The 23862-nt window shown below is 44.7% G+C and overlaps 3 protein-coding genes across 4 annotated transcripts; 2 read left to right on the top strand and 1 right to left on the bottom strand.

Moving 5' to 3' along the window:
- Positions 1 to 6234: 6234 nt before the first annotated feature.
- On the top strand, positions 6235 to 9323 carry marcksl1b (MARCKS-like 1b). Its single transcript, XM_030347566.1, has 2 exons — positions 6235 to 6689; positions 7773 to 9323. Exons 1-2 carry the CDS (start codon positions 6603 to 6605, stop codon positions 8343 to 8345), a joined length of 660 nt encoding a protein of 219 aa, XP_030203426.1. The 5' UTR covers positions 6235 to 6602; the 3' UTR covers positions 8346 to 9323.
- A 3041-nt stretch (positions 9324 to 12364) lies between these two features.
- On the top strand, positions 12365 to 15159 carry zgc:91910 (Zinc finger protein 706-like). 2 transcript variants are annotated; one of them, XM_030346898.1, is made up of 4 exons: positions 12366 to 12481; positions 13161 to 13303; positions 13688 to 13820; positions 13995 to 15159. In XM_030346898.1, the coding sequence occupies exons 2-3, from the start codon at positions 13169 to 13171 to the stop codon at positions 13781 to 13783; spliced, it is 231 nt and encodes a 76-aa protein (XP_030202758.1). In that variant the 5' UTR covers positions 12366 to 12481; positions 13161 to 13168; the 3' UTR covers positions 13784 to 13820; positions 13995 to 15159. The 2 variants fall into 2 exon arrangements, with proteins under 2 accessions (XP_030202759.1, XP_030202758.1); XM_030346899.1 differs by lacking the exon at positions 13995 to 15159 and having other exon boundaries at positions 12365 to 12481; positions 13688 to 13823.
- On the bottom strand, positions 14385 to 23089 carry bmp8a (bone morphogenetic protein 8a). Its single transcript, XM_030346897.1, has 7 exons — positions 22312 to 23089; positions 18417 to 18609; positions 18005 to 18153; positions 17544 to 17723; positions 17144 to 17223; positions 16882 to 16992; positions 14385 to 16497 (listed from the first exon to the last, which is right to left on the bottom strand). The coding sequence occupies exons 1-7, from the start codon at positions 22865 to 22867 to the stop codon at positions 16348 to 16350; spliced, it is 1419 nt and encodes a 472-aa protein (XP_030202757.1). The 5' UTR covers positions 22868 to 23089; the 3' UTR covers positions 14385 to 16347.
- Between the last annotated feature and the right edge of the window lie 773 nt (positions 23090 to 23862).

Below are 23862 nucleotides of genomic sequence, written 5' to 3'. Positions count from 1 at the left end.
TATTTCTTGCGCCCGATCACTTCCTCCTGAGTTAGTGTGTGTGTGTGTGTGTGTGTGTGTGTGTGTGTGTGTGTGTGTGTGTGTGTGTGTGTCTCTGTGCCTATGTGTGTGTGTGTGTGTGTGCAGTGCCAGTGGCAATACAGCTGCAGCAGTAATGGGTTAGTGTGTCGTTAGCACATCTTCTTTCACCTCTAACATTTACAATCTTGCTTTCTCTGTCCCTCTGTCTCTCCCTCTCTCCCTCCCTCTTCCTCTCTCGAACGCTCGCACGCACGCACGCACGCCATCATTCTCTCTCTCTCTCTCTCTCTCTCTCTCTCTCTCTCTCTCTCTCTCTCTCTCTCTCTCTCTCTCTCTCTCTCTCTCTCTCTCTCTCTCTCTCTCTCTCTCTCTCTCTCTCTCTCTCTCTCTCTCTCTCTCTCTCTCTCTCTCTCTCTCAGCATGATGCCGGGCCATCAGCCCATCTTGCATCTCCCCAGGGCAAGGCTCTAGGGGGGCCTTAATCACACACACACACACACACACACACACACACACACACACACACACACACACACACACACACACACACACACACACACACACACACACACACACACACACACACACAAAACACATCCACCCACACACACAAACCCCATCCATCCATCAACTACACCACTTTCACTCTTCCGATCTTCTCCGGTTGTGTCTTTCCGCTCATGCCAGTGCCTCAGAAACCCTCTCTGTGTTGCCTACGCTCAGGTTGGGGGAGGGGCGTGTCGGCTCATTTCTGCTGAATGCAGTCACATGTGCGCGAAGGAGAAAAAATTATTTTAGGAACCACGTGTGGGTGTTTGCAGATCTGAAACATACGTGCATGTGCATACACATGCATAAACACACACACACACACACACACACGCATGCATATGCGGCCATGTGCATATATGTCTATCGTCAGAGGCAATGAAATAGTTGAACACATGGCTTTCCCATATTTTTTCACACACACACATGTATACCACACACACACACACACACACACACACACACACACACACACACACACACACACACACACACACACACACACACACACACACACACACACACACACACACACACACACACACACACCATTCATGGTAAGTGAAAGGCCTGACCTACCTTCTATCATCTAGTGTTCAAAAGCACCCAGGGGCGAACAGGAGGATTTCAATTCCTCCAGTACATCAGTGTACCTGTACCCTCGCAATGGCTGTGATAGCCCACACAGTTTTCAGATGGAACAATTGCAAACAATAGCGTGATCAGATTCTGTTTCAATTCTTCTTTCTAATACCGATTGCTTCATTTTTCTGATTTTTCCATTTCCCATTTTTTATTACGGCCCTGGCAAAATCATGATATAAAACCAGTGAGCGGACGGGAGGGAAGGAGAGAGGTAATAAATAGTACGGTGTGCTTAGCAATACCTCCCACAATGACTGCACACGTTTTGGTGTCATTTTGTGTCAGCGTTGCCATAATGTTATCGTCCTGTAGAAATCTGTTGTCATGGTAATAAGGTCACTGGCATTCTCATGTGTCACAAGGGATTTAGACATGGGCTGACACTATTTCAAATATGTGCGTGCGTGCGTGCGTGCGTGCGTGCGTGCGTGCGTGCGTGCGTGCGTGCGTGCGTGCGTGCGTGCGTGTTAGTCCAACCAAACTAAGTTCAACACTATCTAAATTGTTGGATTATTTAACTTGGATAAACCTTCCTAGAATCTGCAGTAACATGGAATCCCCTAACCGAAACGACGTACGCAGAATAATGGAAATACTCTTTCACAAAAGAAAAAGCTGAGTCAATCGGAAAACCCCTGCCATTGTGTTCTGTCCAGAAACCTTTCCTGTTGGGGAAGTTCAGGCCTTCAACTTGCTTCACTGTGTTGCACAACAGTGGTGTTATCAAACTAGGGATCCAGAACAAAATGAAAGTGAAAGAGGCCTCAAAGAATGATTAGCTCAGCCTGCTTGCAGAAAGTCCCCAGGCTTTCCCAGAAACCATTTATTTGTTGGTTGTGGTGGCACATGGTTTGAAATTGATAGAAAGTAGATGTTCAGGGATTGTCAAACATGTTCACATGATGCATGTTCACAACCAAAATATTGTAGGGTTTGGCCAAAAACATTTTGTATATGCAACCCCAATCTTCCATTAGGGGTTCCACGCGTAACGTTTTAACCCTGTGCACACGGAGCCGAAACGGGCGAAAACGATCCGGTTTCGTTTTATGCGGTTCAGGAATATCTCCGTAAAGACGGAGTCATTGCGAAACCGCATCGAGCTGTAGAAACGCTGTTGTAAATATTCAAGGCGCTGGTTCTCCTCAGAAAAAAGTGGAGCGCATCAAGTCTGCGAGCATACAGCCTGCTCGCTGTATTCAGTCACGAGGAGATTCAACCCCTTAAATTGAGCAGAAATACTTTTTAATGTACAGTTAGTAATTAAATTAGGCACGAAACGCACAAGACAAAACAAAAATTCGGCTCCGTGGGGAAGGGGCCAATCCAACCTTTCGCACCTTGTATGAAAGGATTTTTTATCAGGTCCCGGTGAATGTATGCCAGTTGCTAAGTGATTTTTTTTAGTACCTTACTCGTGGCTACGAATAATTAAGAAAAGCAGGCTTACTTAGGCTATGTTCAGTACCCTCATGAGACATTTCCAATCTTTTTTCATGAAATATGTATCATCAAATATGTATAGCTTATAAATCAGCAATCTCCAACCATCCCCCCCAACCCCCCCCCCCCACCCTCCGCCTTTGAGCCTTGACCCTTAAAACCCGAGGGTCCGCCCGGGCGGTCGGGAGCGGGGGTCAGGATTATGTTTCTCCCTGCTCTCTGTCCGGCCAGCGTTAAGACAGCTGTCGGCTCCCAGTCCACGCCATATGCTGGCTATTGTGTGTGTCCACGCTTCCGGCCAGATACACACACACAAAAATACACAGACACACACACACACACACAAATACACAAACACTCACGCACACACACATACACACACACACACAAATGCACACACACACACACAAATACACACACACACACACACACAAATAAATACACACAAATACACACACACACAAAAATACACACACACACACACACGCACGCATGAGTGACCACCGCCGGGGCTGGAGATTAAGAAAAAAACTAAATTACACAGATCCTAATCCGGATTTAACCGTGTCTTGATATGATTACTGTTGTTTTTATGGTCATCCTCCAAATTATAATCTGTTTTTCCGTTGTTTGTGTTTTCAAAAGAAAAAAAACCCAAGTCATTAAAACAGTAGGTGTAGCATTCACCGCAGAATGCTTCTAATCCTCTCGGGCTAATTCTCTGGTCATAGACACGGCTCTTCCTCATGCTCTCTCTCTCCCTCTCTTTCTGTGTTACCTCTTCGGCAGCCCTCGAGCCAGGGCTTGTGATGCTCATCCATAGGGTGTCCAGGGGGAGGACAATGGGCCCTTTGGTGAATCACAACGCCCTGTGCCCAATCGCAGACACCAAGAAAAATGCCTACAGAAAGCCTTATTGATGGCAGTCAGACAAACGGCTGTAGTTGTAACAAGGGGTACAACAGCGTTTGGGCTGGATCCTATGTGGTGTAAGAGAGAGCAAAGTGTTGTGTGTGTGTGTGTTTGTGCGCGTGTGTGTGTGTGTGTGTGGGGGGGGGGGGGGGGGCTAACATGAACGAAGAGCCATCAGCACTAAGACAATATGGGAGATGGCAGCGAGAGAGACATTTAGAATCACACAAACAGACAAACACACGCATACAGACGCACACACACACATTTCACGCATTGCTTTGAAATGAGCCCAGGGTCCAGTGGTCATGTGATAGAAGGTTCCAGTGGACAGGGTCGTAGGTCAGGGCAGCTTCAACAACATGAGAGGGGAAAACGGTGCTCTGTAATTGGCTTAGAGCTACCAGTTAATTAACGACAGGCCCCGATTTATAGTCGGGACATAAAAGTCGTAGCTTACTGTCGTTAGCGGGTGCAGGAATTGGAAGTCAACGGACAATACGGAGATGCTGGGCCTGAGGAATGGCTCTGGCAAGATCAACACAAACATAGAATAACAGTTTACTTTGTATTTGTGAGGTCATTCCTTGCTCGGGAAACCACCCTGAAGTCCAACAGACTTTGCCCGGGCACCCAGGGGGTTTTCACTCCTATCTGCCTGCTCCATCTGACACTTTCACTATCATGCCAATAACCTGACTTTATTGCCCTCGTGGCATTGTTGGACCTGGACTCATTGAAATGGACACATTGAAATACAATCTCTTCCAACGGTTGTGTGTTTCTGCAGCGTCTCCTTTGTCAAACTGTCTGATTGGACAGTCCCATGTTTATCCAGAACGGTTGTATCAGAGACTGCCAATCAGAGACAGTTCAGGTACATCACCTCCGGCCAAACACTGACAATAAAAGAAGCAACTGTGTTTCAATGGATGATGTTTATATCTATGCTTATTGGATAGAACTATACTCTGCTCAGACTGACTCTCAGTCCATTCTGGCATTTTATGAAACTTTGAAGCCATTCACACAAACACTCACATCCACACACACCACACACATACACACACACTAGACACAACTCTATCTATGGGCTGTGTCCCAGCTGTCTGTGTGCATCTTTGTGTGTGTGTGTCAGTTGTGTGCACGTGTGTTTGTGTGTGTGCATTTGTGACTGTGTGTGTGTGGTTTGTCTATGCGTAAAAGATTGCTTTTCCGTGCCTTCCACCCCCTGATGCTCCCCGGTCCCATGACAATGCCGCCCTTATTTGCACATATTACACAAACCCTCACACACGTTCCACCCACACACACACACACGTGCGCGCGCGCACACGTACACAAACAAATAAATGCAAAACACACACACACATACATACATACACACAGATATGTTGCACAAATGCATAGATATTCGAGTACCACCTACGCACACATACATTCATACATGCAAAGCCCCACACACACACCCACACACACACACATAAATGTACAAACACACACACGCACAGACACACAGACACACACATATATACACTTAAAGAACACAGCGTTTGGGCCAAGCTTGTGCTGTCTGGGATGTCATTACCGCTAAACACCGCGGTCATCACTGTGACAGGACGTCAAGCCCCCACACAGGTGTCTGACCCTTGGAGTTCTGGTGATCACTTTGGGGGCGGTGACATGATGAAGAGGGGGATGCTGATGAAGATGAGAGGGGTGAGAAAGACGGTCAGCCCATACCAGGAGGCATGGCGTGCCTAGCATTCCACTCTGCACACAGAGGAAATATTATGAACAAGAGATACAGCATGATCTGCTGTGTGTGTGTGTGTGTGTGTGTGTGTGTGTGTGTGTGTGTGTGTGTGTGTGTGTGTGTGTGTCCATGCTTTTCCAGTCTATCCAATTGGCCAGAGAGCCGTCAAACCAATGTCACTGTGTGTGTGTGTGCGTGTGTTTGTGTGCGTGTGTGTGTCTGTGTGTCTGTGCACCGTTTGTGTGTGTGAGGACCCCACTCTGATCAGGTGGTGTTGTAAAAGAGCTAGAGCCTCTGCATGTAGGCTAACCCTAACCCTAGGCTACACGTGTAGGGTAATCATACCTTAATTCACGCTGAATAGATAAATCATATTCTATAAAAGCAGAGGCTTTGAACACAGTTCCAACTGTGCTATCTGCAGCTATGTGTATCTTAGACCCAGAATCTAATGTAAACCAAATAATTGAGCCACACATGGACACTGTTCTCAAATCTATGAAATCAGCTAGACCATGTGATCGTGGAAAATATCCTTCCAACGTATCAATAACAACATTATCAATAACAAGTTGAGTGGATGTTTGGGGGCGAGGATCGAAGCACTAGGAATGTGCATGAGTATCACGTTGACATTCTCCACTGCTGGTATGTTGTTGACAAGCGGAAGTGAACAACAAACCCAGTCATGACAGCCTCCTAGACAAACACCATAATAGTGGCTAGTGCACTAACGTCTTGCGTCAAACCGGCTTTTTTTTTACGAAACAACGCTGTCACTATTTCAACAACGTAACCGATGACACCATGTTAAGTAATATGGAGTTGTACGCACATTCACCATTGTTAAGCAAAAGTTGCTCCATGTATTACTTTTCTCCATTCCGAACCTACAGCATGTGATGGAGATGGAGAGGAGAGTGCTCTGGGTTTTTTTTCATCCGAAGGGAGGAGAATGGTTGGAGTATTGGTTGGTGATTGGGCAGAGTTGCTATAGACCACACCCCTGGGTGGTTTTTCAGACTAGGGCTATCTTCAAGCGTTGCGTTCAATCAGTTTAGAATTTAGTAGGTGTCTTTCTGCTGGGACGACAGGTCGAAACGAGACAGAGCGATAGAGGGGGAGTAACAATTTTCACATTAAACAACGAGTAACACGCTTTTTTTTCATCATTTCACCGGTGGACGCGTAATTTGACCTGGTTTTTGGATTTACTTCAAAACGACTTTTTCGTTTTTCTTTTTCATTTGCTTTAAACAAATTAACAGAAAAGAGAATGGGATCACAGGCTTCCAAGGGAGAGGTGGCCGCTGAGGCGAACGCTGCTGCCGCCGACGGTGCAGCGGTCAAAACCAATGGACAGGTAATTTACGCTGAATTACTGTTTTACAGCGCAATTATACCAGCAACAGCGGTTCAACATTTATTTTCAAAAACATACAGTTAATGATATCTGTTTACTAAGTCGCCTTATCCTTGTTTTGGTGTGAAATGGAAGACTTTTGGGGGTTGATATCATACGATGAGCTCGCCTGTCCTCTGGTGACCGTGTGGCCAGACACTTGTTTCAGACGCGGGAGGATCCAATTTGAAATGAAACCGAGAATGTCGTTCATATTTAACATGACCAAACAAATACTTATCGTAGACGACTTGATTTCATTGATGAATATTATTCGCTGTCGGTATTTGAGCCCCTGGAGCTAGGGTGGGTTCGGCGATTTTACCTATCCAAAGCCCCCAACGATGTTCACGGTGTCATTCATGAAGGGGGAGGGGTCGGTCTGGAGAAGGCAGGGCGCACGTAGGCAGGCGTCTGCCTAGTTGCCTTATTATTTGATGCACGGCCACCTGTTTAGCAAAATAAAGTCTTCACTTTGATTAAAATTAGAATCACACGCTGTTTGTGAATTTCTGCAGCAGGTACCGGACTTGTCTAGACAAGTATGGTTCGCGTTGATAGGACCATGAAATGTCATATCAAGTGATTATTATTTTTTCTTGTGTATTTTTGTGCGGATGTGAGAGGAGAGGTTTCGTTTAGCTGTTTATTTATTTTCAAATACATCGCGATAAGGGAAGTTGCCGACTTCACTTCATTAAATCGTTTGCCACAACCTTTTTCTTTGTTGGAAGACGGTCTCTGTCTGGCGTCTGATGGCGAGCCTTCCGCGGTTTGTGTAGCGCGACCGCCGCCTATCGCCGTACCGCGTTACTACAAGGCGTCGCCTCCGAGCTCGCTTGGCGGCACGGTGGTTAATTGACGACATCGACGACGTTTTCGGTTCTTGTTTAAATGGAAAACACACAATTCTTATTGTCTTTATGTCTAGTTATTGAACATGTCTTTTTCTAAAAGAGACGTTGTTTTTTTTTATTTTTGTGCTTAGACAATAACAGAAAAGCCATCAATTAAATCAATGCCATTTTTAACCTCATCTCTCAGGAGAATGGACACGTCAAGACCAACGGCGAGGTCTCCGCGAAGGCTGACGGGGAAACGGCCGCCACCAACGGCTCGGCCGAGGCCGCCAAGGAACCCGCAGCCAGCGGCGACGCCATCGAGCCCGCGCCCGCCGCTGACGGAGAGGCGGCCAAGGCGGACGCCGGAGCCGCCAAGGAGACCCCCAAGAAGAAGAAGAAGAAGTTCTCCCTCAAGAAGCCCTTCAACTTCAAGCTCAACCTTAAGAAGACCAAGAAGGGCGCTGAGGCGGTGAAAGAGGAGGCGCCGGCCGGCGAGGCCGCTGCCACCGCCGCCGCCAGCCCCACTGAGGGGAAGCCAGCCGAGAACGGCGCCGCCGCCGCCGCCACCACAGATGAGAAGAAGGAGGAGGTGAAGGAGGAGGCGGCGGCCGGAGGAGCCGAGGCTGCCCCAAAGGCTGAGGAGGCCGCAGCACCGGCCAAGGAGGAGGCCCCCAAAGAGGAGGCCAAGGAAGAGGCCGCTCCGGCACCTGAGGCCACAAAACCCACAGAGGAGACCCCCAGCCCGAGTGCCACCCCGTCTGAAAACAAAGAGTGATTGTACCCGAGTGAACTGTGTCTCAACGAACTGTTTTTCATGTGAGAGCGAGAGTGAGAGAGAGCAAAAAAGAAAGAGAAAATTAAAGAGCATATATATATATATTTATATATATGTGTATATGTAGACATATGTATGGGTATATGTAAATATATACACATGTATGTGAGAGACTCCTTCGACGTGCCACTTTTGTCATGGTAACGGCAGACTAGATTCACTAGATTCACTTCCCTGGTTTTCAGTATCCGGACGCAGGCTTTTGAGTGTTAGTGCTGTGGGTCTGTTCTTCGCCACGCTGGAGCATGGATTTAAAGCGACGGGAGTCCCTCGGCCCTCGTCACACGGGGTCATGGGAAGGATGGAAAGTGGAAGGAGCTAAAAAGCATCTTTTTTTTTCGGGCATCAGAAAAAGCACCCCCTCCCCCTCCCCCTCCCCCTCCTTCCTCCACTGCCACTGCTTCAAGATGCCTCCTTCCAGTGGACTGCAGCAGCGATAATAGACCACCACCACCACCACTTGAACTGACTGTTAAATAGAAGAGTTAAAAAAAACTAAACGAAATAAAAACACAAAACAAAAAAAAGATACAAAAAAAAGAAATCAGAAATTAAAAGACTTTTTACATTCCGATATTTTAACCCAAATTTGCAGTATTTTGTGGTGTACTATAGAGGACCTTCTCGATGATTAAAAAAAAAAGCTCCGTCTTGTTTGTTTTAAAGAAAATATAAAAAAACATAGGCAATTTTAATTTGTACCTTATTCTAGAAGAAGAGAACACATAAGGCTTGCTATGTTCACCGCTGCGGTTCAAACAAAGCAGTTGTTTATCTGTTGTGTGTGAGCCTGAATCTGCTTTGTCTATGTAAATACATTGGATTGAGTTTTGTTCTTTATTTTGCTAATGTTGACAGATGTTTCTGGTTTTATTGTAAAGTTGATAATGGTCAATAAATGTTGGTTACCTGCTCGTTTATGTGTTTATGATTATTTGGTGTATCATTACATTTTACACTATTACACATTAGTAGAGTAGAGGATCTTACTATACGGTTAATGTACCATTCTATATTAACCTAAAAGCCATAACAACATTCAGACTATAGCCTTGAGCAGCAGCTTTAGCAAGAAGTTCTACGTGATTTCCTTTTAACCAATCAGGTGGACCCAACCACACAGGTAAGCTACAAGCCTTGTGCACATGGCAGTTTCCCCAATAGTCAGAACCAGTATTAAGAATCCAGTAACCTGTATTAAGACAATGATATTTCGCAATATATATTAATCATATTAATCACTGGCAACCTTTACCCTCATGGAAAACGCTCAGGGTTCATAGTGTCATGTTGAGTGTTGGAATCCTGAACCAGAGGTAAGATTCAGGACACATATACTGCTTTACACTTCCATTTCAAATCCAAAAAAGTATCAACCACTTAAAATGCTGATTGGGATTAATGGAAATCAATTATAGGTGAGAATAGCAGCTTGACGAATAAACATAAACGGACATGCAACACAGTGACAGTGGGACACACTTAGACATAAACTAAGTGTTTATGTCTGTTCAAGGGCGTCTGTTTGTTTTTAGAAGTGGTGGGGACAATAACCATAAGTTTGAGTGTGGTTTGAAAAGTGCTGGGTACCCTTATGTAAGCTATTCATCCATTCAACGCTGCATTACAATATGTTCTACAGTGTATTGTCAGGTGTTGAAAATCCCATTCGAACAATAAAAGTTGAAAACCACAGTTTGTCTTTTGGTTTGTTTTGCAAAACGGCGTTGGAAACACCGGGGTATTGGCTTGGGATAGGTAATACTAATACACAGTACACACAGGACAAAGAACGGTGTTGGCCATTCAACACTTATCTTGACATCAACAAAGTTTACAAGACAAACAATGCCAGACTGTAAAGGAGGTACGAAATTAAACGAGGTACTGAGCATCAGCCTTTTGAAGCCGAGCAAGGGCTGCTGGTAGCATAATGTTATGCTGCATTAAAAAAAAAAAAAAAAAAAGCGCCCAGAGGAGTATTGCATCTGCCAAATCCTGACCACCAGTAAACACTTGCGAAGGACCAATGTAGACTTCACTCGTTACAACATCATAAGCAAATTGCCCGCAAATAAAATCCCCTACAGTTTAGGATAATCACACAGGTTGTGCGAGAACATGGAGGATAGGCCTACCAGGCTCCAAGTCGTCACATATCTCAATCAGCCAAAAAAAAACTATAACCACATTGGCATAGCAATCGCATCGTGTGAAGCTGCTACTAGCTGCAATCTATACATACAATGCATACTAGCTGGAGCACAAACCAGAATCAGATCACAATCGCTTAAGACCGTGGGTAACCTTTGGCTAGGTAATCACGAGCAAACAGAACCAGCAGCAAAGTTTACGTAAACCAATTTCTTACCTTATGTGGCCCTCCACATGCAGGCTAGAATGATGCATCCATATCGTTATCCAGTGTCACAAACATTCTTTTACAGGAAGCAAAAGGACCGGCTATTTTCTGAATTAAAATGCCAATTTTGGCTGTCTGTCTTGAAACTTCCCCAGTGCGTTCACACCAAACGGGACGGGGCGACAAGATCCCATACAAAGTGAAAGTATAGACGCGTATCGGGCGAATTTTTTTGATTTGTTTTGATTTGTCGCGCCACATTTTCGCCGTGCACAGGCGAGCGCGTTCACGAGGATTTGTTGCGCGACAAATTCGCTCGAGTTGAAATATTTCAACTTTGACACGAATTTCGCGTGATGACAATCACGCCAATCAGCGTTCAACAGCGTGGCCACTGAGTGACATATGTAACGTAACAGCCAATCAGCGTTCAACCGTCAAACTTATTGCAGTGCAGTCCGGGGTGAACTGCAGCATGGAGTAGAAAGTGATTTTTGCCGTTTGCGACTCTCGGAGCTCTATATATAAATAGTATATAATATAATATAATTGTACATGTAATATCACGGCCAAAAGCTCTGTGCGCCTCCGGATGGCCGTAGCGCGGGGAGATCTCATAGGGATTGGGCTTCTCTGGGTTTGTTTACCGGCGTTGCTATGGGTTCCGGTCTTGTGTGTTACAACGGTTTATTAGGTAGGCCCATCTAATAAATGATGTCTTCGTGCGCGCCTATCGCATGATTTTAGACTCGACGATTTCGGTTGAGTGTGTGGGGATTTTTTCAGTCGCAATTGTTTTGCACATTTTTAAATAGTGGGGGGGACACGTCTCCCGTAATCGACGCCTATGCGTCTGTTCACAATCACTGAAAACCAAACACAGAATATGAAAATCCGTATAGCCTTGTGTTTGTTTAGGCACAGGCTGAAGTGAAACCAGCATACTCAACCATAGATAAACACTGAATGCTATTACAGGTGATCACTTAAAACCTATTTCAGACATGTAGGACTTCACCTACGGGTAGACTTAATTCAGTCAGGCCAACTGTTTCTTTTGTGGAAAGAAATGGAACCGACGGGGGGATCATGTCAACTAGAAGTAGACGTCGACTAATGGATGGAGCTGCCAGGAGATTGTTCTGTGCTCCACAGCGTCCCCTGCTGTCCCAACATCCAGTTTGGGAAATAAAAAACATTGGCGTGTATCGAGCCGCACACACACACACACACACACACACACACACACACACACACACACACACACACACACACACACACACACACACACACACACACACACACACACACACACACACGAACACAAACGCACGCGCACGCACGCACGCGCGCAAATCAGTATTGCTACAACAAACTCAAATAAAGCAAAAATAAAATTCATACATTGGCAAATGTTGATAGAGTTACTTTTTTTCCCCTGCCAGAAATAATAAATATGGAATATTTGCGTGTAGGAATATAGAAAACATATAATAGGCAACAATACAGCTCACGCTTTTCTTAATAAATGTTGAGTGCTAATTGAATTTAGCATTTCGAAAGCCATCAATGGCGGCGGCGCTAGGTGGCGCTGTAGATAATATGTATTGTAGATTTACAGCAAAATGATGTAGCCAAATGCCCTCTCTAATGATTCCTCTGAAAGTCTCAGTGGTAAAAGGAAACGACTGAAGAAAAGAAAGCAAGATACAAGGTACATTTTCAGAATCTCGTTTGGTATCCTTTTCATTGGAGAGCACCATTTTGTTTGTCAAAACATCCACTCGTTATGGAAAGGGGTTTCATGTTGGTGCACCGGCGGGCAACATCGTAATTTAGAAGAGCGCTATTTGGATGTAGCGCGTTCGGCTAACGAAGCTAGCCTAGCGAGGCCACCGTGTTGAAGAAGACGTGTCTAAACGATGCGTAGAAATGAATCCGTAACATATGTCGGTTTGGGTTGGAGTATTGGCGATTATCTATAGCCCGATAACACTTGTAATGTAACACTTGGTGTGATGGTAGTATTAAGGTTGTAGTTGAACTCGAATCGGAATCGTAACCTAGAAGGCCGACTGTTGGCTTAACCATTTGTTGTGTTGTGTTGGGTTTCAACCGAAGATTAGATATCGTTCATGACTACAGTGCCCCCGCTATTCCTGAGTCAACAAACATGTGTGTGATCAAGTCAACTCCGTAGTACCTAGCCACCGAAGACGTATCATATCTTATTAGAAAGGGTTATATATTTTCTTCCAGTGCTTCTCTAAATTCAATCCCAAATAAATATGAATTCGTACCAATTACACTCCCATGTGACTGGTATTCTGTTAATATATTGATATTCAAGGTCTTGCAAGGTCTGTAATCTCACTTTGCTTCTTCCATCATAGCTAGGATCATGGCTCGAGGGCAGCAGAAGATCCAGTCCCAGCAGAAGAACGCCAAGAAGGCTTCAGATAAAAAGAAGGGTGGTTTGGCTGAGCAGAAGTCATCAGCAATGGCAGCTCTGGTCCACACCTGCCCTGTCTGCAGGGTGAGTTTTATAGGGCCAAGTGCTGGCTAGTTTTTTTTTTTTTACTACTACTTTTTCATGAGTGGGTTTGTCTCTATTTCTTATCTAGAAGTCACTCCTTATAATATTAAAATGTTGTTGTTCATGCTAGTTATTGATGATTGCACGTGATTTATCCCAGCATTGGTTGGGACAAAATACAGTCAAATCTGTTAAGACTCGCTTTAAGGCACCTTCTTTAAGTATCCGTGATCACCATGCAAATCTATCTGGGTGGTCAATATAATGCGCACTTTGGGCTTCTACCGGACCCGGAGGGATTCAGTGGTATATAACCCATTCATCAACATGATAAAATGGTTCTCTGTGTGGTGAATCACATTTCGCCTGGTGTTCTCCCTCCAGACAATGATGCCAGACCCCAAGACCTTCAAGCAGCATTTTGAGAGCAAACACCCCAAGTCACCCATGCCTCCAGAGCTTGTGGACGTCAAGGCATAGGAGAGCAGCAGGCTGGAGTCCCCTGCCCGAGTGATGGGTAAGAGAGACACCGGCCCCTTGCATTTATGGAACAAACTGCAGCTACTGGCGCTTATCTTGGCCCAGCTGGTTGTATATTTTACTGCAACGTGGACCTCTATGCCTCCTTCCCTCTCGTACGAAATGCTCCCTGAGGGATATTTAAATTGATCAGTTGTTTTTATCCTTACAGATACACAATGACGATGACTTGAAGGAAAAACAAGATCCCCCAACGGTGACTTCTGGGACCCCGGTGTTTGTTAATATCATGGGCAGAATGGCTTTATTCGGCGGTGATGATGCCTATGTTGTGTGTCTGTGCATGTTGGGAAAAGAACACTGAGTAAACCAGCATCTGTTATTTTTTTATTTGTCTTTTGAGCAAAACAGCTTATCTGCTTTGTGTCCCATAATGTTCCATAACGAACAGAACGGTTGCTTTTGTCTGAAACTGCTAATGATCGACCACAAAGCAAACAGCCGCCACACCCCCTTTAAAATATATTTTGGTCAGGCCAAAGCGCATCATTACGGACATGTGTCATGTTTGTGTTTGAATGGATATGACCATTGTCATTTATCCTGCATCAATAACCTGGACTTGCACAGCAAACCACTAGCTAAATTCATTGTGCTTTTTTTTTGAACGATTAAATACAAGTTGTGGATAAAACAAAGAACATGTTTGAAAGTTTTTAGCTTTTTGGGACCAAGGCTTTCCAGGCCAAACAACGCAAAAAAAATGGCTCTGGTTCCGATTTGCTTCTTTCCTCTTGGTCATGCCTCGACCAACAGTACCTAGTGACCTTGAGTGTATTGGGTGTTGTTCATCCATGCCTCACTGTTGCAATGTTAAGACACCCTGTGTCATGCAACCCCTGCTGCCCACCCTATCCCCATGCACTGAGGTTACGTTGTTCTAACTGGCCTCATTCTACTACTGGCCAACTTTGTTCTGGCCTTTAGGTGATGAGGCCCATTGTGCAAGACTTGGGAATAGAATGTAAGGGTGACATGCGCCGCATTCAGGATTCCATTTTTAAGGAAAAGAATTCCATTGGTTCCAGAACTATGCACGTATACCTCCTGATACTTGCTCTCTTGTGGTCTCTTAATCACTATTTCAACTAATTTGAATTCACTGCCGTGAACTGAACAGTTCGGATGACATTTCAGGCAAAGGCCAAGACGTTGTAGCGGTCTAGTTTTTTTTATATATCTATATCTAGATATAAAGATTCAAACTTGCGCAGCATCATGCAACTGAAGTATAAAAGGCTAACTAATTAGTTACGACTGCTGATGTATGTTTTGCTTTTTAACCTTTTCAATAAACGGCAATGTATTTAAAGTAACACTACAACGCTTTATTTATCAAAGCACCTTTTGTAATATGACTTCTGACTGATCACCATTTCGAGGTTGATTATGACATTTAAAAAAGGCAATGTTAAAGTCAAAGGGGTATATGTTGACACTGTTGTATTCAAACCCCTCATTTAATGTGGAAGGTATTAATTAATGGGAAGGAAGTTCTGAAATCAAATGTCATATGCTACCATGTATATCAAGTTAATCTGAGTGAAATGTACAAAATATGTGCAAAAACTTAACAGTACAAATATGGTCTATTCAAACAAACATTATTTTTCCTGTAACTAAAGTATCTGTATACGGCCTTATATTTACAGTATTAAGACAAAATTGATGTTGAAGGCTCCCCTACTCTGAAACAATATGATAATATTAAGACAATTATATATCAAATAAAATCTGGGAGGTCCCCAGAATATTCAGTGAAATCATGGTGGCTTTAAAAAGCAAATGGAGGAAGTCTTACTTCGACTTAAAACTGGAATTGGATAGCTTGGAGGGTAGACTTGAACACACAAACTTGTATCTTGTTTCATCACACAGTACAGTGTTAAACTGTCCACTCTAGCTTAAGGGCAATATCTTTCGATGAACTAAATCAGTTTAGGAAAACATAGCAGCACATATCCTATATAAATCTTCAAGGCAGCTATGCTATGCATGCAGTACCACTCTTTATAAACACGATGATCAAACAAACTGACGATCTGACCTTTGACCCTAGAGATGCGATTCAATCTTTCCAGATGGTCACAAGAGAAACATCTGGATCAGATAGAGTGCGCGTGTTAATGAGATTTTTAGGATTGCAATAACACTTGATTGATCCTATCCTACCCTGTAATCAAAGATTACTGAGATTGCGTGGATAGTATGCCATTATCCAGCTGCTTATACATCATGTTCATGGATCCAGTTATCCTACTCAATGAATTTTATAGTCAAAATAAGTACTGATTCGATTTAAACCTACGCCATGTGGCTTTTTCAATGCCAAAGGATTCTAACTTAATTGTTTCCCCTCCACCGGTTAAGCGCTTCAGAGCCTAAATGGGTTTCCTTATAATTGCCATTATAAATCATTCCACCTCATTTCAGCTCGTACAACAACCTTAAGAACATATACCGAACACTCCTGCTACTGGGGCCTGGGGGGAGGGGATGATGTATCATAGACATCCGCAGGTCTTGACCACCATGTTGCGGTGCTTCTTGAGGATGACGTTGTTGTGTTCGTCGTAGAAGAGCACCGAGATGGGACTCAGTTTGGTGGGTGCGCAGCACGCCTTGGGCACCTCCTCTGGCTTTAACAGATGCACCTGAGGAGCACATTAGGTGGAGCAAAAATAAACTTTAGTGAAACAACTTATATTTTGGTAGGAGGAACTGAAATAATCTTGCAGTGGCCTAAAGGTCATTTTACATTGCATTTTAAATGAAGACGCAAGTTTCATGCCCCCATTGCAAACCTAGCAAAAAGGGAACTACCCTAGATCCTCCGGAAGAAAAAAAACTAGTTTTGCTCTCCAATGGCTGAGGCTAATTCAAAGCAGATTTTTACAAAGTCAGATCAATATTGTGATCCGATAGCCAGAGCCATATCACCTTTATTGAGCCAAAACCAAACCTAAACAACGACACCTTTTTACTCCAAAGTAATGGTTGTGGAGGATTCTCCTTTGAGTGGTGGATTGAGTACAGACCACTTGTTGGATGAGGGCGTGGTTGGTCGCGTTCATGCAGGAGCCCAGAGGGTAAAGACATTCCCCATCACAGTAGTAGGCAGAGTAGCCCGTAGGGGCCAACACCCAGTCCTGAAAGAAATACAGGTAAAGCACTTCTACCGTCACTACGAATGACACATATAAAATATGGCTTCTTTTAGTCAATATCAACGCTTACGCTGACATATATGGCAAACTATGGTTTTGGAAAATATAGTTAGAAAATAATAATCAGACCCACCTTCCAGCCGAGGTCACTGAAGCTGACGTAGAGTTCGTGTTTTCTGCACGCCTGGCGCCCACTGTTGGCGTGACTGTGATCTGAAAAGTAAGTAGGCCTATTTGATTTAATCCTCACTTAAGCATTATACAAACGGTGATACAGTGAAACATTGAGATGGTGTGTACTACAGGCCTATTCATACTGGAAACCTTTCAGAATCACAATGAATTTGATCATCTCACACTCTGCGAATCTGTTTCCAGTTTCAACTCAGATAATTAAGTCTCAATGAATTATCAAATAAACTATGTATATTCAACAGTTGATCTTTTTAGTGCTAATGATGACCAATGGTGACAAACGGTGGGTAAACACCAGAAGAGGAATATTCAACAGATGGTCACGTTAATTAACGTACCATGTATGCTGGGGACGGGCAGGTCGTATTTGTGTTTCTTCTTGCGGGGGTTTGGTTTGACGGCGCGCGGTGGGCGGCAGGGAATCTGGCTGGCCCTGAAGAACGTCACCATGAAGGGCTGCTTGGAACGAGGGCCCCGGCGCCCAACCAAACCGATCCAGCCCGCGGACAGGGAGCGATCTGCGGGGACACGGTTTGAAACACACTGAGGAAATCTATATTTTAAACCTGCACTGTGCAAGTTATCCCATGAGCAGCCTCTAGTGGCTTGAGTTGTAACCACAGTTATAGCTATAGCGTTACCCCCTTTAAATATATATAATTTTCTTCAAAATAGGACCAGAATAACAGGATTTATAGAGAACAATTCCCTGGATGGATTGACTCCTAGACAGTGCACTATATAGGGCACGATTAGTGAGCCAATTTCAACATGAAACTATGTATGGCACCAGACGCACCTTCCTCTGTCTCCACGTAGAGCCGTATCCCTAGGTTACTGCGCGGGTGGAGGAGCCAGCGGTTGGAGGCGGAGGTGACGTCAAAGGCCAGCCAACCTTCCTGGCCAGCAGGGACAGACTGGATGTCCAGCAGAACCAGTTCAGGCTCTCTGGGAAGGAACGTAGAAACACAGGAATGGAAAGTCAGTTATCCAGGACTAGAGCCTATTGGTTTGCCTTCATTGCTATAGGGGCCTTAATACCAGATGTCCTACAATTGAATGGAAGACACCCTTATTGTGTCCTAATCCTAATCAAATAATTTAAACAACCTATCAACATAGCCTGTAGGAGAATAATTCCACTATCGTTTTTAATTGCCCCCTTGCCCTGAACTCCCCCCACTGTCCCCCCGGCTCTGGAAGGCTCCTACCTGTGTCTGTTGTCTCGCTGGATCTCGTAGACGGAGATATGGAGGGTGCGGTTAGCCCGCTGGCCCATCGTCAGGGTCTTGTAGATACGGAACTCTGCGGCGGTCACTGTCTCCCCCTGCGGGAGGGGGGTGAGGTCGAAGCGGAACTCCTTCCAGTAGGGCCGGGGCTGCAGCAGATCCCTCTCCTGCTCCACTGGAGGAGGAACAGGTGAATAAAATCACATTCACGTTCCGATGGAGGATACGCCTGTATATGATGATGTGTGCTCTAAATGTACATTGATATGCATTATTAATATGCATGGGAAAATATGAATGTGCTATAAAAGGTTTGGTTATCGAAAAATGGGACTTTATAGGCTCAAATGTAGGTTTATCTTTATCTTAAAGGTTTATCTGTATATAAAAGAGACGTTTTCTTTAGACGTTTCCCCATCTGACCACAAGGTGGCAGCAGACACTCCTCAAAACCGAAACATACAGGTTTGAGCAACTCTGGCACGCTGCGAGTTCCCATTATACCTCCCTGATGTATAAACATCGCTTTTTTCTTTTTACTCCAGCAGACTCAAGAGCTACGCTGTAGATACAGAACACAAGAGAACCCCCTGCAATTAGTTTGTTTATTGGTGTTCTGTGTAAACACTAATTCCTTATCGGGTGGGATGACATAAACCTACTGTCTCATATAAAGTTGTCAAACAAAATATATATCACCTTGCCGAAATCAGGGATTCCCTCACTACAAAACGGCAATATTAAGGTTAGCCTACAATACAGTAACACATCCTCCATACACTGACTAAAGCAGAGTACAGTGTCTTTACCCCACATACACACACACACATGGTGCAGAGTACAGTAATTAGAGAGACTAAGGGCTCTGACCGCTGCAGCTGTGCAGCACACACACACACCACTAATCACAGCCCTGGCTTGTATTTATAGACCTGCATCTTCCATCGCTTTTTTCATCTCCTCTGTCGTCTCTGACGCTCTCCGCCTGTGTGTCACTGGGACATGTAATTCTAACCAGCTGTGTCTTCCCATGCACAGATGTGTGGATGGTGATGCATACACACACACACACACACACACACACACACACACACACACACACACACACACACACACACACACACACACACACACACACACACACACACACACACACACACACACACACACACACACACACACACACAATGCAGGCATACATTGGACACCTTTGATTCTATACATGGCACAGGGGAATCTATAAATCTATGATTCTTCTTTCATTGTTGAATGCTTTTCTGCCAAACCTTTATTTGCTAGCTTCCATAAATGTTTTGGTGCTAAATACTGGGGAATACTGAAAGGGAACCGCAGAATGTAATTATTATTTTCTGTTTTTGTTTCTCTAACTGGATTGCCCTCAATCTAACCCTCCATCAGGACTATCAAACTGTTACAGAAAAAACTAACCAATTATGATTAATGAAGTCATTAAGATGAGAGTAAACTAAACGCTGTATAATTTGGAGTTCATTAAAAAAGGGGTATTGGTATCTCTAGTATTTATAATTCTAAATTTGAATAAACCTTTTGCGGAGTGTTTTTTCCCACGGTGCAACATTCCAGCGGCCCGGAGGAAGGAAGCCATTGGAAAGGAAGTTTAATTATTCAGACCTTGATAAGGATAAACATAAGCTTGGCCTTGACGTGTTTATGGCATGGAGAAGATTCAAGATATCCAGAATGTTCCTGACTGTGGATATAATCTAGCATGAACAAATTGTTAGCCTGCTGAAACACACACTACTTCCACAGTCTTTTAACTGGTTATTATTCTGAAGGAGTTGACTTCAAGTGTGTACTTATTGCATTTAATTAGATTCCACTTTTATTCTATAAATAAAAACGAAATTACAAAGTATTATGATGTATCCCTGCTATATTTAGATGTGACTATATTCAGATATATAAATATGAATGGAGTTGAATTCCTTAGTATTGCTTCAGGTTTAGTAAAATATATTTGAAACATATTTTTATATTTGTGTATGTTATCATGAGGCAAATATGATAGCATTGTGGTAAAACGATTACACTTTCACTTGAGTGATGAATGTGTTAAATCTCTATTTTAAGCAATTAGACACAAGCTCAGCTCTATAATCTCCCTGTGTTTGTGCTGTAATAGTACCCTAATAGGATTAGTCGGTGGTAATGTGTGACGGCTGCAGGGCTCTGACCCCTGTGCAGGCTGCTCATAAAGACTCTGGGTGGTTATCAGTCGAGGGCGGCCCTTCCACATTAGGAAAGTAAAAGTCCTGCTGTGTTTATTTTACAACCATCTGAGACATCTGATTTCTAGGCCCTCAAGTTTTACCAGGACTTTTACCAGCTTTTAATTAAAAACATGTTACTTAAATTAGCATATCCAGATGTTTGGCCCTACTCTTCACTTTCTGAAACGACTAACTCCCAGCTCTGTTATTAAATTAGCCGTTTGATGTTCATACAAAGCAAACAATGTATGTATACAAATTCAAATATCAGCCTCAATCTGGTAAATCAATCTGAATCTATAAATTTAATCTGAAATTCGATCTTTACACAAAATACGTATCTGCTGTTGCTATTGTCAAAGTATAAAATGGTGTTCAAGTTAGTTTATTCCTAAACAACATGTACAACTTATTCATGTAGAAGTCGATAAGCAGAAGTTCAACCATTATTGGCGAGGATTAGATGATATGGAAGATGAACACATTTTAATGTCATTGTTATTGTGATTAGATGTGTTGTGATATTATAACAAAAAGGTAGCCTCAGGTGATCAGCACCTGGGGTCTTATTTATAAAACTGTGCGTGGGATCGCTACTAAAAGTGTACGTACGCCCAAAAGCCAAGTTTTGCGTGCGGCAAAAAATATTCAGATTTATAAAACCCTGCGTATGCACACCGGACGCAAACTTTGCTTTATAAATCACAGTGCCTACAAGTGTGCGCAGCTGCGCATCGAGAGTAAAGGACAACGATTGTGATGAGGAGTGTGGCTTGGTTTTCCACACTTGGGATTTAATTGACATTTGATTATGTGTTTACATAAAATCTTAAGTTATTGACACATGTTAGACAGATGCTTTATTCCATGCAGTTGCGCCGTCAGTGGACAGTATGGAGTGACGGGATTAAATATAGAGATTTTTATTTTATTTCTATTCTAGGGAGATGTTTCTGGAGTTACAACTGAGAAAAAACGCAGTTGACTTAAATTATTCTGATTGCATAGATTTAACGCATGATACGGGTTGAAATTACATTTATGAAGGGCGATGATAAAACATAATCGTTCTTCTCACTCTACAATTCTTCTGTCTGACTTCAGTTCACCACCACACCATCTGTGTCGCCAATTCTCCTTTTCCACCAAACCATGCGTACGCATGGGTCAGAGTTTGCTTAGGGCTGCGCACATTCTCCCGTCAAGTTTTTTTTTTTATAGAACACAACCTTGGCGTGGAAATTCACGTACGCCAAATTCAGCCCTGTTTTGTGCGTACGCAATGGTTATAAATGAGACCCCTGGTCCTTTAGTGTCATCTCTTGAAGGATCAGCACATCTAGTAACTAATAAAGGTAAGCAGAACCTCTAGTAACTAATGAAGGTAAGCAGAACCTCTAGTAACTAATGAAGGTAAGCAGCACCTCTAGTAACTAATGAAGGTAAGCAGAACCTCTAGTAACTAATGAAGGTAAGCAGCACCTCTAGTAACTAATGAAGGTAAGCAGAACCTCTAGTAACTAATGAAGGTAAGCAGCACCTCCAGTGACATCACTCAGGTGATCAGCACCTCCAGTGACATCACTCAGGTGATCAGCACCTCCAGTGGCAGCACCACTCACCCAGGTTGACGAAGCTCATCACGGTGTCCGCCTCGCTGATCACCGTCCCCAGCGGCGGCGTGTGCGTGCTGAGGGTCGGCAGCACGCCGTGGATCACGTGACCCCGCCCATCGGCCACGCCCATCCTCACTCCGTTATTACCCAGGATGTCGTTCCCCTGCTCCTCGCCCTCGGCCGACACGGCGTGGTACAGGTCCAGCATGAACAGGGGGGCCGAGGAGGGCGGCCGGAGAGGGGGGTGGGGCCTGGGTCTCCCCGGCAGGCCCAGGACGGACAGGATCTCCTTCTGCATCTCCTTCTTCTCCCGGCCGCTGAGCCGCTTGAAGCTGGAGTGCACCACGGCCTCGGCCTGCTGGCTCCACAGGGGCAGGGACAGCAGCAGCAGCAGGGGGACCAGGAACAGGGTCCGGGGATGGAGGAACGGGGAGCAGCGGACACCCCTGACTCTCCTGCTGCTGCCGCTGCCGTTGCTGCAGCTGCAGCGAGTGTGTGTGGGGCTCCTAGAACTCCCAGAGTCGCCCGCGGTCCGGCGGGAGGAAGGATAGTCCGACCCCATGCCTTGACTGTCTGCCTCGTCTCCCACGTCTCCTTCTTGACTCCGCTTTGCTTCTTCTTCTCTTCTTTATCCCAGCAGAGAATCCGTTGTTCCCCCCGCTACTAACTCAGGGTTCTCCTTAATCCCTCTGAACAACGCCACAGGTTTCCACCCAATAAACTCCACAACATCAGACGCAAAGACCGTCTGCGCGTCTCAAACGTTGGCTCCTCTCCTCTCGGTTTCCCCCCCCCCCCCCCCCCCCCCCCCCCCCCACCCTGAAGCTGCCCAGAGCAGCCTATGATACTCCGGGACTCTGCGCGAAGGCACCGAGGACCAACGCTCTACCCTGTGTTGATTTATGTCCGGCTTGTTTAGAGGACAGCTGGCCGCAGCCGAGACATGTTTACCTGGCCCAAGCCGCTTCTGTTTACCTCTCGGTCGGGTTGCTCACTCTTTCCTACTGCTGCCTTTTCACCTTCCCTCGCGCACACTGCTCAGACTCGGGCGTCTAGCGATGGCATGGCGAACCGCAGACGTAATGAGTGCGCCGACATGATTACAAGCGAGGCCGATGGGATGTGTTTGAATATAGACAAACATTGACCCCTGGTTGGAAAATTGCGCTCTTCTTTGAAGTGCCGGGAACTTGAAGGGAGGACTACGGCGAGTTTAATTTAAGAGCACAGGCACTGGGGCGCTTGTGTTGAGGCGGGAGAGGCGTATCATTAGATTGGCTCACTGGGGTAGGATTCAGACATCAAAAAGAAGGGAAGCATTAGATCACACCTGCTAGGGTTTCGCTCTGTGGACGGTAGAGGGTCACAATCCCACACAGGAAGCCACGTCCAGAGTGGAACCCTCCGAGATCACTCCAAGTGTTTATCCAGTTAGGCTTGAGTATTTATTTATCCGTCCAAGATGAGCTCACACCCACATCCAGATGCGTCCCTTAATCCAGTTTTTTTTGTTAAGTGCTTCCTGATTGTAATCCTTGGGAGAGATGGTCTTCTGTA

Source organism: Gadus morhua, chromosome 22, assembly GCF_902167405.1.
Source record: "Gadus morhua chromosome 22, gadMor3.0, whole genome shotgun sequence".
Classification (NCBI taxonomy): domain Eukaryota; kingdom Metazoa; phylum Chordata; class Actinopteri; order Gadiformes; family Gadidae; genus Gadus; species Gadus morhua.
Note: the sequence above shows the minus strand (reverse complement) of the source record. Positions and strands in the feature narration are given on the sequence as shown.